Genomic DNA, 14,925 nt, shown 5'->3' with positions numbered 1-14,925 from the left:
GCATGAGGTGGGTGAACAAGCCAGTGGCAACGGTGAAGAGGAGGAGGAGGAGGAGGAGGACCTGGGGCATGGACCCTCAGCAGGTGCCCAGCCCTGCCAACCCTGGAATGGCGCCCTCTCCCATTCAATGTACAAGTCTGATGGTTGAATCTTTTTTCAGCCCTGGTGACAGCACAGCATCCTCCGCTGCACCTGGAGGCATCAGGCTAGCTTAGGGGGAACAGGGAATGCCACTTGGCACCCACCTACACCCTGAAGTGAACACCTCACTCTGCCTATTGGTAATGGATTTCATGGCGAAGGCCCAACCTCCCTAATTTACCATCAACTTAGGGTCACGGTACTCAACCTTTAACTTGTGCTCAGTTAACAGCAAACAATAAAAATAAATATTTTTCATAAATATTTCACCCCAAAAATATTTCACTCGTGCACCTGGGTAAAATGTTCTAGCCTGTCTTCTACAAATGCTTTCTTTCTGGTTAATATATGCATGTTAGATGTTTTGCGACTTTCCTGCGTAGTCTGTTGAGGAGATCACATACTTGGGTTAAGCAGCTTGGCACATATTTCAGGTTCTCATTCTGTGTTCGTTGTGGCACATTGTACTAGTCTGGATTAGGGTAGATCGTTAGTGGTGTCCTCTTATTATCTGAGAGGAAGCGCCCTTCTTCTTGAGTTCGAATTCTACCCCCGAGTAAGCTCGTTGGACTTACGCCTGAGTAAAGAAGTATTGGTTGGGGCAGCAATGGCTAATTTCGACTGGATCTAGACATGCGGTAAAATGAGGTGGTAGAGTGAATTGTAGCACTTCAGGCTGCGTGAGGAGAATCCATATTTTTGGAAACATCTTTCCTATGTGGAGGAAGAAAAGGGTCTCTGTAAATAGAAAAGTACGTGCTCTACTTGCAAAGTTCAATGGTGTGTTCAGAAATGGTGTCGTCCATTCTGCAACGTCTTTCAGCTCTTAAGTGTGAAACAGTGTTCTGCATCTGTTTCTCTTTCTTCATTGCACAGTAATGTGCAGGAAACAGAATTCCACTTAGCATGCCAGGGACGGCTGGCACGGATATTCCACGTATACGCCCAGGATGAGGAAGATGATCGGCCTCACACTATGAAAGTGCTGCAAAAGTCTTAGTGTCCATTTGAGTCCAATCCCTGCCGGGAACAGCTCCTAGTTTCGGTGCAGAATAGGCTGTACTATTTTGGCCGTTCCATTGTTTCATGAACTGCATGCACTGCGTGGCAAGCCAAACAGTCAAGTCACACAAGGACATGGTGAAAAATAAAGAGCTGCTTGGAAGTGTCTAGGATCAAAATGTATCCGAACATGGCATGTAAGATTTTTCTTTTTAAAAAAGCCTTCTCTTTTCAGCGACGATTACTTATTAACTCCGCTAGAATGGGCTTTAGAACAGAGCTCCCAGGTTTATTTCAAAGGGTGGAACTTGAACTGTGCAAATTATGGGACTGCTGCCTAGCCAGTAAAGCTTAGTGTGGAGTGGATGCAAATAAGAAGGCCGGCCCTGCCATTCAGCAGGGTGAAGCGACCCGCTTCAGGTGGCGTTGGCAGAGGGGGGCGCGCATGGATAGGTGAAGGCTGGAATTGGTCAATGGTGCAGCAAAACATTTGAAAGTGTCTTCTCAACATTCTGTCATGGTCTAGTACAGTTTGCCCCAACCTGGTATATTCCAGATGTGTTGATCTACAGCTCTCAGCATTCCTGACAGATGGCCATGCTGGATGGGGGATGCTGGGAGGCCTTACTGGTCACCCCATGACCAACAATAAGTCGTCAGGTAACAGCGCATAAGCGGGCCTTCTCAGTAGTGGCACCTGCCCTCTGGAATGTTCCCATGTGTGGCTTGAGAGGTGGAAATGCAAACGCACGTGTTCACTCAAGCTTTCCCTGACATGTAATTGACTACGATACTGCTCTGTTTTATTATTTATTTATTTATTTTATTTATTAATTAATGACATTTCTATACCGCCCAATAATCGGTGTTCTTTTACTGTTTTTAAGGCATTTATTGTTTTGTACTGTTTTTATACTGGTTTCTTATATTTCATTGATTGCGGTTTTCATGTAAAATGCATGGAAATCCTGGAATGTCAAGTGGCATACTGGACTAGATGGTGCTGGACTAGAGAAACCCATGGTCTGATCCAACATGGCTGTTCTTATGTTCTTATAGAAGCAGCTTTAATAAATAAGAAATAATAACTTAAAATATCTGGAGGATCCTTGATTGGGGAAGGCTACTCTACTGTGAACAAGACCCAGTACACAAGGTGGGTCTATGCTTGATGCTCAATAAATGGGGTCAGTGGAGGAGTGTGAGGCAATGAGCAGAGCTAATCTCCATCCAAATGGTCTCCCAAATCAGTCGGTCGTTGTCATTCGCTCCAGTGGAGAAAAGTGAAGTGTTGCATTTAGCGACACTGTTGTAGTGAGGACCACACCTGGCCACACTCCTGGGTCCACTTGAGTTTGATTGACTCAGACCGCCTTTCCCAACCTGTTGCCCTCCAGATGTTTTTGACTACAACTCCTATCAGCCTCAGCCAACATGGCCGCCCTCTTTGAAATAAAACTTAAATGCCTTTACCATCCTCTTTCAGATTGGAAAGATCTATAAAAATCATGTTAAGTAAAGGCCTAAAAATAAGATAATAATAATAATAATAATCATAATCATGTAGAGTACCGATTGGAAAGATCAGGGTGAAATGAAGAGATCTTTCCTTTGCAAAACAGAGCAATTTCTGATGCTCGCTGCTCATTTCATTTGCCCGTGCAATTTACTGACTAAGACGATCTGTCACTGTCAGGTTGCTATGACATAAAGAACACTTTAGAGCTGAGCGCACAGGCCTGCAGTGCTGCTTGTTGGAAATCATGTGCTCAGGCATAAGTAAACTCCCCAAATGTACACATGCGAGCACCACATGTCGCCTTTATCTAAAAAAGTATCTTGTGGCATTCTCCCCTCTCCACTTCTTTAATTTTCTTTGCAGGAGCGACTGAAACAAACTTCTCGATCGAAAGAGGCAGATCATTCTGAGGCTGGGGCTTCTGTCCTCGACTTTCAAGCCGACAGCCAGCGTTTGGCGCACCCAGGGAAGCAGGCGCATGGACCCTTCCACCTGTACATGGACAAAGCAAAGGAGCCAAACACTTCTGGGAAGACCGTTTCGACCCACACAGGCATGCCGTGTAGGGAACCGGGTCACAGAAGAACAGGTCCTTGCTTAGGAGTCCCAGCCTGGATGCATCACAGGGTGCTTCTCCAAGGCGTGGTGGTGTGAGCTGCTGCTCCCCTGACGTTCTGATCCAGACTTCAAATAATACCCCTCAAGCGCTCTGTCCACGGCTCAATGGCCCCCTCGCCCCTGTAGCCGCTGCTTCTGATGTGCCCACACCTGGATTGGCTGAAGAAGGCACGGGAGGGAAAGATGCTAGACCTCAGCTTTCTGACCGAAGAGGAGTATGGGGAGCTGATGAAGGTGTTGCAGAGGGACGCCGAGCTAAAAAAAAAGGATGGCGACCGCATCAGGTAGGACACGGAGGCTGTAGTAAAAGGCTTCTCTGGAGGGGAGGCTTCATATGCGAAATCGTAAATTGTAAACAACCCAGAGAGCTTCAGCTATGGGGGCAGTATATAAATGTAATAAATAAATAAATATAATAATGTGCGCAATCGAACTTGCAACACCTACGCTGGATCAGCTCAGATTTTGGAGGGGCCCTGGAAGAGAGACTGGCACACGTTAATCCACACTCGGGGATTGGGTGTGTGTTGTTGTTGAACCGTGGGTTGTTGTACCGTGACTTCTTGCATTGTCTGAACGCAGTGCATTTTCTGCAGGGTGACATGTTAACCACGCAATGTGGCTTATTTTCCTCAAACAAGCCGCCGTAAGAACCCATGGTTGTTGCTGGGTTGTTCAGAGTGGTTAACAAGCAAGGTCAACAACCACCCTGCGGAAGTGCACTAAGTTCAGACAACGCAATAACCCATGGTTCAATAGTAACCCACAGTTCAACTGACCTGTGCATGTGATTAACCCACACTCAACCACTAAATACGGGTTAGCGTGTTGTGTGAACCCAGCCACTGAGTGAAGTTTTTCAGTTTCTTGCAGTGAGGAGAAGGGCACATGGAGTGCAGTGTGTGCGTGAGAGAGAGAGAGAGAGAGAGAGGGAGAGAACCGAGAGGGTAGAGAGAAAGTTTGCCTCCTTTTGGCACTGAAAATTGTGAGTTCAAAGGCATTGCGGGAATTCGGCACCCACCCCTGCCTTGTACTCAGTCTTTTGGGCAGGTCACCTGTTCTTTATGACTAGCCATGCCTCCCATGGCAGCCATCTTGTGGGGGCCTCACAGGACAGTCTCTCAAATTGCCCAGTGTACCCACAGCCCCTAAAATGGCTGCCTACCTCTGTCCTACACCAACCACCCCTAACCTGGTACCCTCCAGAGTTCTTAGACTTCAATTCCCATCAGCTGCAGCCATCATGGCCAATGGTAGGGAATGCTGGGCACTGTTGTCCAAAACATGTGTGGAGAACAGCAGGATGGGGAAGGCTGGGAAATATTCATGCAGAAGGACTTTTCCATGCATTCAGGAATCCGAGTATCGCGGGGTTCCCGGACTTGTGGAGAAGGCCTCCATGCTGGTAGAAAACAACCCTGTCAAGGTAAAGGAGTCATTTTAACCTTCACCCTGACATGCTGCATTTCTGTGTGCGGGGAGGAATGCTTGTTGTTTTCCTAAAGAAGCGTTGGAAAGGGCAGCTCCGCTAACTTGGCGGCCTACAACTCCCATCATCCTTGAGCGCCGGCCATGCCTGCTGGGGCTGATGGGAGAGGCTAGAGGGGGGAAAATAGAACACCACCTGCCAAAGTCTAATGACGGGAGCATGTGCCTTCTGTTGGCACGAGTTGAATCAGCGCAACTCCACAATGAGCCTTCTCACCTCACGGAGACCTATGTAGGATTTATGACTAAAGTAAAAGATGAGCACGTACATCAGCGTCTCTTTTTTTTTACCTGCCTGTTTTTATGTTTTCATCTGTTTTATGTTGCTGAACTGGCCGTTGTGTTTTACGGTGGCTATTTGCAAAGGGTGTTCTTTATTATATTGTATTTACTAGCAAACAGACCCAAGCTAGAATTACCCTTTAGTTTGAGACAGAGAAGCCTTCAAGCAAATTTACACAGCTATCCGTGCCTGCTTCATCTGAGTGAAGCCAAGCTGCTGGCACCCTGAGGCACGGCCCTTGGGCACCCCTATACCCAAGCAAGGGAGGGGGTGTCCAGTCTATTCCCCTGATGGAGGGCTGCCCCACAACGAGGAGGCTGGGGGAGGAAGCTATACAGCTCTGTCCCTTGATGCAGCCTCCGTCCTGGCTTCAAACTGTACCAACAGCAAAGTTATCTGCTTGTTAAGGATGTCTGCGGTCTTGTGACTGAAGGTGGAACTGCAGGCTTCAAACACAGAGACGTGGTGGCGAGCAGTCCTATGGCCCCAAGGCTGGGTGCCGTGGGATACTTCGGATTCCAAGATCTAAGGCTGGAGACAGTGCTTTGACATCGGAGCAGGGAATCCGCACTCCCCACCCTCTCACAGCCAGCATAGAAAGAAGCGCGTCAGCTGCTTCTCCTTGGAGAGGGGGTAAAGGGGGCATTCCGGTGGGAAGGGAGAGGAGGAGATTGAAGAGGCCAGAATGCAAGTTACCCCACGGCCTCTCTCTCCCCTTCCCTCTAACATGCTCCAGCTAGACAGGCAAAAAAAAAAAGCCCATCTAGCGAACATTCTAAGACCGCCTCCGCTGAACCTCCCACTCTGCATTCGTTGCTCAAAAGCCTCCAGGCTCAGAGGCCTACAAGCATTGCGAAAGGACTGCACCCTTAAATGAATTAAAATGAATGCATTGTTTAAAACAAAACAACCCCAAGGTGCACCCTCCTGCGTGCCAAGTTTCAGTTGCTTAGGTTTCACAATCCTGGCACTATTTATTTATTTTATTTATTTGCAATATTTATATGCCGCTCCCCATCCAAAGATTTCAGAGCAGTGAACAACAAAATAGAATAAAACAGATAAATAAAAACACCATACTGAAAATATAATTTCTAAAAGAAGTTCTTATAAAACCCCAGTGCTGGTAAAAAAAAAAGTCGCTGGTCATTCAAGGAAAGCTTCCTGAAACAACATTTTCAGGAGGGTCCGGACATAATACAAACTTGGTGCCTGCCTGACCTCCAAAGGTGGGGAATTCCATAGAAAGGGGGCCACCACACTGAAGGCTCTTCTCCTAGTGGACTCCAATCAGGCCGTAGGTCCACGTGGAACCACCAGGGCCATGCTCTGGTGGTGACAGAGGCCGTCTATTCTTGTTTTTATTTTAAAATTGTTGTTGTTGTTGTTGTTGTTGTTATATCTATTTCTCGCTTGTGGTGGTTTTTGTAGACGGACATGAGGGGCGTTGCCAAGTCATGCTGTCTTTTACAGATTCAGGAATTTCCTGACAATTGAGCACGTTTTAATTATGACTGTTTTCTGGATGTTGATGTGGATGTATTTTGGTAGGCGCAGTTTCTGGAGGTTTTCTGTATAGTTCTTTGATGTGATGCCGGTGATTGATGTGACTAACGGAATAATTGTGACCTTTTCCTGTTGCCATAGTTCTTTGACTTCCATGGCCAGTGGTGTATATTTTTCTCTCTTTTCCTCTTCCTTTCCTACAACATTTTTGTCATTAGGTATTGCTATGTCAATGAGGTACATGTGTTTTTCTTTTTGTCTATGACTGAAACGTCTGGTCAATTGTAAGGTATTGTCTTGTCCATATGAATTGTTCTGTCCCAATATATTTTATGATCTGCATTTTCCAAGATTGTTTTAGGTGAGTACATGTAGTATGAGGTTGAATTTGATGGCCGTTTTTTGGTGAATTATTTTTGCAGCTATGTTGTTGTTGTTATTGGATGGTGGTGGTGGTGTGAATAGTTTTGAATCTTTTGGATGAAGCAAAAATAAATATGTTCAGTAAATAAAATAAAAGCACACAGACACTGGCATGAGTTTACTTTTAATTTCTCCTCAGACGACTGCAAGGCTCCATGAAGGATGAAAAGAAAAAGAAATTTGTGACTGGGGAATGGTTCCATGAAGTGAAGGCGCAGCGTTTCCAAGAAGTGTTGGAAGGGTCAGATCTACTCCGCGCTTCCATTAGAAAGAAACAGAGTGACTCCGGCTGTAAGTACATAAACATTAATCACATGCAGAGGGCAGATGATCTTGCAAACCATAGTTTAGAGGGTCAGAAGCAAGCCACAAGATCATAAGAAGAGCCCTGCTGGATCAGACCAAAGGCCTGTCTAGTCCAGCATTCTGTCCCCACAGTGGCCAAACATCTACCTGGGGGAAACCCACAAGTAGGACATGAGTAAAATTGTCGTCTGTACCAATTGGGATTCCGTGGCATGCTGCCTCAGACACTGGAGGCAATATATTAGCCATCGTGACTAGTAACCATTGACCATCCCGTCCTCCAGGAATTTGACTAATCCCCTCTTAAAGTCATCCAAGCTGATGTCCATCACTATGTCTCGTTTATGTGTTGTGTGAAGACAACCTTCCTACCAATGAGCTTCATGGGATGACCTCACTGGGTTCTAATATTATAAGAGAAAAAAGTCCCTAGCCACTTTCTCCATGTCGTGTTTCTCAGAACACTCCTACTTTTGATAGGAGGCAAATGACGAGGCTTGCTAAGTAATCCACAAAGCTTTTATTAAGGAACAAACATCTCTTCTACCTGAATTGAGAGTCTAACTTCTTGGAAACGTCCCCCTAGGCAAAAATGTGCAAACTAAGCGAGACAATTGTCCACTACAGAAGAACAGGAAGCCACTTCCCAAACGCCCGTAATTTCAGAGAGACTGCTGTGGAGGCAGGTTCTGGCATAATCAAACAGACTTTCTCACACCTTCCTTCCGCGCCGTGCATTTCAGCTTCCGGCGGACCCCAGCATCAGCCAGCTTGTTGGGGCGTTCTCCTACGGAAGAAACCTCACTTCCTCCTGAGTGTGTAGGATTTGGCCTTGAGGAGATAAGCTCTGGAGAGGGCTGACTCGCAGCTGGGGAATCGCCTGTGAAAGCTTCCTCCCCCACTGGTCCAGGCTGGCTGGTGTCTGGCGCTGCGTCTTCTAGTTCCGAATCTGATTCTGATTGATTACCTGAAAATCTTCTCCCAAAACAGGGGTAGTAGGGTTAGACGTGACACTCCATACTATGCATTCCTTTTACGTACCTCTATCACCAGGTGTCTCCCCTCTCTTATGAAAAAGCCCCAATCATTGTACCCTTGCCTCATAGGAGAGGTTGGTCATTACTTTGAGTATCACAGGCAGTAAGCCTATCTACATGAGTTGCTGGGGAACATGAGCAGGACGGTGCTGTTTCTCCTGTGTCCTGCTTGTGGGTTCCTGGTCGACAGCTGGTGCTTGGCCACTGTGTGAACAGAGTGCTGGACTAGATGGACCCTTGGTCTGATCCAGCAGGGCTCTTCTTATGTTATTATGGGTCATTTTGTTGGTCCTTTCCTTCACCTCTATGATTTCCTTTTCTGAGGTGCATTGACCAGAACAGTATTCCAATGTGGTTACACCATAGACTTGCATAATAGCATTATGATACTGACAGGTTTATTTTGGGTTCTTCCCTACTGATGGTTGCCATGGATCCTAAGGATCCTCAACAGGTGTGTTCAGATGGAGCTGAGCATCATAATGACAGTAATGAATGGTGTTTTCTGGGAAGGCCTGCCCGCCTTCCACCACAAACGCTTACGGCCTTGTAACTTTGTTTGAAAATGCGCAACGGTTTCTGAGATGGAACAAATCCGACTTGATGCAGCTTTTGTGAAGGAGTTCGGTCAGTTTGGGCTTGATTCCAAATCCCACCAGCCAGAACTTGGCACTCTGTGATCAAGTTGTGTTTGTGCATAATAACACTTGTGGGATGAGTCACATGATCCCGGAGAAGGCAGGCCAATGAGCCTTGGCCAAAATATTCCATTGCTACTGAGTGGCGTTTCCTTGCCTGCAAGCTCATTCTTTGTGAGGATGAGAAACCACTGAGGTTTGAGGGGGAAGAAAGTTTGATGCCAGGAAAACTACAGACCTGCTAAGTTGTCATTTTGAAGTGGGGGGAAATCAGTTGTTTCTTCGGGGGCTCTTACTTTTTGCCCTATTCCCCCACGCAATCTTGTCTTTTCTTATTAAATGCAGGGACCCGATGTCCAAGGTGTCTATTTCTTCTGATTCTGTATCCATCATATTAAGCCTTTCCCCAACTCCAAGGAGCTCAAGGCAACCTTAGTTATGGTCACCATATGAAAAGGACAACAGGACTCCTGTATCTTTAACAGTTGCAGAGAAAAGGGAATTTCAGCAGGAGTCATTGGTATGCATACTGCACCTGGTGAAATTTCCTCTTCATCACAACAGTTAAAAGTGCAGGAGCTATACTAGAGTGACCAGATTTAAAAGAGGGCAGGGCACCTGCAGCTTTAACTGTTGTGATGAAGAGGAAATTTCACCAGTTTCCCAATATATACAAATGTCACCTACTGAAATTCCCTTTTCTATGCAACTGTTAAAGATACAGGAGCCCTGTCCTCCTTTTCATACGGTCACCCTAACCTGGGTGGTCCTCCCCTCCCGCTCAATATGTCCTCACAGCAACCTCGTGAGGTAGGTTAGGGGCTAAGGGATAGTGACCAGCCCACTGTCTTAACCCTGGAGTTTGGTCAATTCTGATCAAAACCAAATTGAAATTAAATTCCCATCCATCTCTTAACTAGGAAGCTGGTGGCAGATTCTGTTTCTTTTACAGTATCTTGCAAAGAACGCTGGACTAGAGGAAAAGGGCAGGTGTGTGAGCAGAGAGGATGGCAAGGAAGACCAGCCTCTGCATAACCCGGGGGGGGGGGATTTAGCAATGGGGCCCCCCAGCAGATTTCTCTGTGAGCCGCTGCCAAAGGAAGTGAGGCAGGTGGCTACCAAGAGGAGGGCCTTTTCGGCTGTGGCACCTCAGCTGTGGAATCAGTTCCCTAGAGAGGTTCACCTGGCACCTACATTGTACTCTTTCCAGCGTCAGGTGAAGACCTTTTTATTTTCCCAGTATTTTAGCAATTTACTATCCTAGCCTTTTAATGCTGCTGTTTTAAATCTGCATTTTAAACCTGTATTTAAAACCTTTGTATTCCTTCTCAGTTTTATTCTGGTTTTATATTGTGGCTTTGGGCGTTCATATTATATTTTACGCTGTACTTATGGTTTTTTGTTTTTGTGAACCGCCCCAAGATCTTCAGCTATTGGGCGGTATAGAAACGAAATATGTATATAAATTAATAAATGTGTGGGCCCTGGCAACTCCTGATTCCCTTCCTGCCCAGGTATAACATCTACTCAGCCCTGTTGTGCTGCTTTCGAGGCGTTGTTAATATCTGGGTTCCAACTTAACCGGCAGCTGCGAAATGTCAAGGTTTTCTGTGTTTGTTTTTGCTTGCCGGGTATCAACTTTGAATTGCTGTCACGCTTTTGAAATTGGAGCTCTTTCATAGAGCATAAGAAAAACGATCCCTCAAACAGGCCACCTGAATTCTCTCCTGCAGTTGTTAGGGTGACCATATCTGGGAAACCAAAAAAGAGGACACCTAGTGTCCTGCAGAAAGTACGTTATTCCCCCGCCACCTTAAAGAACCCGATTGGAGTGGAGGAGGGGAAAGGATTTCATTCTGCACCACCACCATCCACTCCAAGTGGGGCCTTTTCTATAATGCCCACGAATGACCCACTTTCCCCTTTAAGACCTCAATTGGAGCTCAGGGTGGGGGAATGATGTGCCTCAAGAAAGCATGTCACTCCCTCCTGCCGTGCTAATGGCAGCCTTAAAGAGGAAGGTGTGTCATTCCAGGACATTATTGAAAATTATAGAAAATCCCCCCTGACACCATGGAAAGAACAAAAACCAGGACAAATCCGGGGAAATCCTGACAGTTGGTCACCCTAGCAGTTGTATACCTTTGACATCCTGCTGTTCCTCAGGCCTCCATTTTAAAGGGACAGTCAATTGGGATAGAGGTTCTAATCTCCAAAGCGCTGAACCTTTAACAAAACAAAGAACTAAGCAAGTTGAACTGGTTGGACAACTGTAAGCCAAGCATTTCATTTCCTTTTCCATTCTAGCTGTCACCTTCCAAGACACTATTTTCTTAGGCATGCCAATTCTATTATATTGAAAGCACCTTTTTTTTTAAAAAAAAAAAAGTATGTTGTACGAGTTCTTTTAATAACAGTGGGATACAAAATTTAGCATAAATGGAAACCCTGCTAATCTCCAAGCTGAATTGATTTAAAGTTAAGCTCTGCCAACGTAGCTCATCAGGTGAGACCTAGGAGTTCTGAAATGTCCCCGAGGAGGAAAGTTACAGTAAACGGTTGAATATGACGCAACGCATAATTGAACTGCAAGGTCAGCAACGCCCTTTTGATTGGCATGGCGTGAACAGCCCAGGGATCTTCAGCTATTGGGTGGTATAAAAATGCAGCAAATAAATAAATAATAAACAGGTCTAGTAGGGTGACCATATGGAAAGGAAGACAGGGCTCCTGTATCTTTAACAGTTATATTGAAAAGGGAATTTCAGCAGGTGTCGTTTGTATATATCATAGAATCGTAGAATAGTAGAGTTGGAAGGGGCCTAAAATGCAATCGAGTCCAAACCCCTTCTCAATGCAGGAATCCACCCTAAAGCATACCTGACAGATGGTTGTCCAGCTGCCTCTTGAAGGCCTCTAGTGTGGGAGAGCCCACCACCTCCCTAGGTAACTGGTTCCATTTAACTGTCGTACTGCTCTAACAGTCAGGAAGTTTTTCCTGATGTCCAGCCGGAATCTGACTTCCTGTAACTTGAGCCCGTTATTCCGTGTCCTGCACTTTGGGATGATCGAGAAGAGATCCTGGCCCTTCTCTGTGTGACAACCTTTCAAGTCTTTGAAGAGTGCTATCATGTCTCCCCTCAATCTTCTCTTCTCTAGGCTAAACATGCCCAGTTCTTTCAGTCTCTCTTCATAGGGCTTTGTTTCCAGACCCCTGATCACCCTGGTTGCCCTCCTCTGAACACGCTCCAGCTTGTCTGCATCCTTCTTGAATTGTGGAGGCCAGAACTTGATGCAATACTCTAGATGAGGCCTAACCAGGGCTGAATAGAGAGGAACCAGTACCTCATGTGATTTGGAAGCTATACTTCTATTAATGCAGCCCAAAATTTGCCTTTCTTGCAGCCATATCACACTGTTGGCTCACTGTATACATGGAGAACCTGGTGAAATTTCCTCTTCATCACAACTGTTAAAGCTGCAGGTGCCCTGCCCTCTTTTAAATCTGGTCACTCTAGTATAGCCCCTGCAGCTTTAACTGTTGTGATGAAGAGGAAATTTCACCAGGTTCTCCATATACCCAAATGACACCTGCTGAAATTCCCCTTTCTATGCAACTGTCAAAGATACAGGAGCCCTGTCCTCCTTTTCATATGGTCACCCTAGTCAAGTTGTGTATAGCCCATGGCGGAGTGATTTCCATCTTTGTGATGCACATCTTTATCATCCATACGGATCACCCATTTTTCTTAAATTTGCATATCAAGGTTGCATACTTGAAGTCCCTTCAACAGTTGTGACTTCAACGTGTGACCCTCTGAACATTTTGGCCTACAACTCCCATCAGCCCTAGCCAGAATAGCCAATGGTGAGGGATCGTGGGAGTTAACCGCCCAGAGAGCTTCAGTTGTGGAGCGGTATATAAATGTAATAAAATAAATAAATAAATAAAATAGGCCAACATTTCCACAAATTGCCCACCCCGAGTTAACATCTAACGGACCTGAGTAAAACATGGAACAAGTGCCTCGAAAGTGGTGCCCCAAATAACCAGCAAGCACCAGGTCAGTCTTCCACATCTTGGTGCCCTCCAGATGTTTTTGAACTCAATTCCCATCCAGCATGGCCAGTGGTCAGGCATGATGGGAATTGTAGCTCAAAACATCTGGAGAGCACCTGGTTGGAGAAGGCTGCACAAGGGAGTCCACCTAAAAGTGGCGAGAAGGGGTCTACTCCAGCATACCTTCTGCTCACCTCTGGAGAAGGTTCCAGTCGCATGTCTTCTCCCTAGCAAAGATTAGAACTCTATCTGCTAAAGTTATACAGCGGCCTTCCCCAACCTGGCCCTTTCCAGATGTGTTGGAGTACAACTCCCATAATTCCAAGCTGACTGGGAATTATGGGAATTTCAGTCCAACACTAGGGTGACCCTATGAAAAGGAGGACAGGGCTCCTGTATCTTTAACAGTTGCATAGAAAAGGGAATTTCAGCAGGTGTCATTTGTATATATGGAGAACCTGGTGAAATTCCCTCTTCATCACAACAGTTAAAGCTGTAGATCTATCCTAGAGTGACCAGATTTAAAAGAGGGAAGGGCTCCTGCAGCTTTAACTGGTGTGATGAAAAGGAAATTTCACCGGATTCTCCATATATCCAAATGACAACTGCTGTAATTCCCTTTTCAATACAACTGTTAACTGTTAACACAAGTGTAGGACTCAGGGCTGGGAAAGGCAGCTATAACCTTAAGTTATCTTCAAAGGCCCTCCTCTGCCAAAGGAAGCTAGGCAGGTGGCTACAAGAACGAAAGCCTTTTTAGTGGTGGCACCCCACTTCTGGAATAAATTCCCCAAAGAGGTTTGCCTGGCACTTACGTTGTTATCTTTCCAGCACCAAGCAAAGACCTTTGTTTCCTCCCAGGCGTTTTATAGGCCCAGTCCTAAGTTATGAAAGCTGATCTATCGATTCCTGTGCGGTTTAAGGTTTTGCATTATGTTGTATTTTATCATTTTAGCTGTTCCATGGCATTTTAGTTTTTTAACTGTTCGTAATCCGCCCAGAGACCATTAGTTCTTGGTCGGATTGGAAACATAATAAACGTAATAAACGAAGAAACAACCAGGATGGGAGGCAGGGCCAGCCCTACAATAAGGTGGGATGAAGCAGCCTACACCTCAGGCAGCAGATGCTGGGAGACGGCAAGCGGCCATGCAGTGTTGGGGATTCAGTGAGATCTGTGTGTGTCAGGCCTGCTGCCATTGGTTGCAATGGAGGACTCTGCCCCATTGCAGTGTTAAAGTAAGAGTCAACTGCAAGTCAGGTCAGTTTTCATCCTTAGAATTTGGGGTGCGGCGTGGGCAGTTTTTCTTCGTTACCTCAGGCAGCAAAACGTCTTAGGTTTCCTCTTATGTGAGGAAGTTGGGTAAAGAAAGACATCTTGCGTATCTCATTCTTTTTCCTTTAATTATCGACTCATTGCCTGTTAGGTAGGGTGACCCTATGGAAAGGAGGACTGGGCTCCTGTATCTTTAACAGTTGCATAGAAAAGGGAATTCCAGCAGGTACTATCAATTGTATGTAGGCAGCACCTAGGAAATTCCTTTTTCCTCACAACAGTTAAAGCTGCAAGAGCCCTGGCCTCTTTCATGTCTGGTCATGAGAGCAGGGCTCCTACAGCTTTAAATAGAGTAACCATATGGAAAGGAGGACAGGACTCCTGTATCTTCAACAGTTGTTTAGAAAAAGGAATTTCAGCAGGTATCATTTGTATGCATGCAGCACCTGGTAAAATCCACTCTTCCTCACAACAGTTAATGCTGCAATAGCCCTGCCCTCTTGCCCAAATACAAAAGAGGGCAGGGCTCCTCCAGCTTTAACCGTTGTGAGGAAGTGGGACTTTCACCACGGAGTTCCTACATACATACACCTGCTGAAATTCCCTTTTCAATGCAACTGTTAAAGAT

General features: G+C 45.8%; 1 protein-coding gene across 2 annotated transcripts in view; it reads left to right on the top strand.

The window, feature by feature from the left end:
* Window positions 1-3,100: 3,100 nt before the first annotated feature.
* LOC134409388 (synaptotagmin-like protein 4) overlaps window positions 3,101-14,925 on the top strand; it is a 43,152-nt gene continuing 31,327 nt past the window's right edge. For both annotated transcript variants that reach the window (XM_063142099.1, XM_063142100.1), the window contains exons 1-2: window positions 3,101-3,564; window positions 7,120-7,271. In XM_063142099.1, coding sequence (XP_062998169.1) covers window positions 3,419-3,564; window positions 7,120-7,271 — 298 coding nt within the window. In that variant the 5' untranslated portion in view covers window positions 3,101-3,418. The remainder of the gene's footprint in view (window positions 3,565-7,119; window positions 7,272-14,925) is intronic.

The sequence above is a fragment of the Elgaria multicarinata genome, chromosome 15 (assembly GCF_023053635.1).
Source record: "Elgaria multicarinata webbii isolate HBS135686 ecotype San Diego chromosome 15, rElgMul1.1.pri, whole genome shotgun sequence".
In the NCBI taxonomy this organism is placed as follows: domain Eukaryota; kingdom Metazoa; phylum Chordata; class Lepidosauria; order Squamata; family Anguidae; genus Elgaria; species Elgaria multicarinata.
The sequence above is the reverse complement of the archived record's forward strand: the minus strand, read 5'-3'. Positions and strand labels throughout refer to the sequence as shown.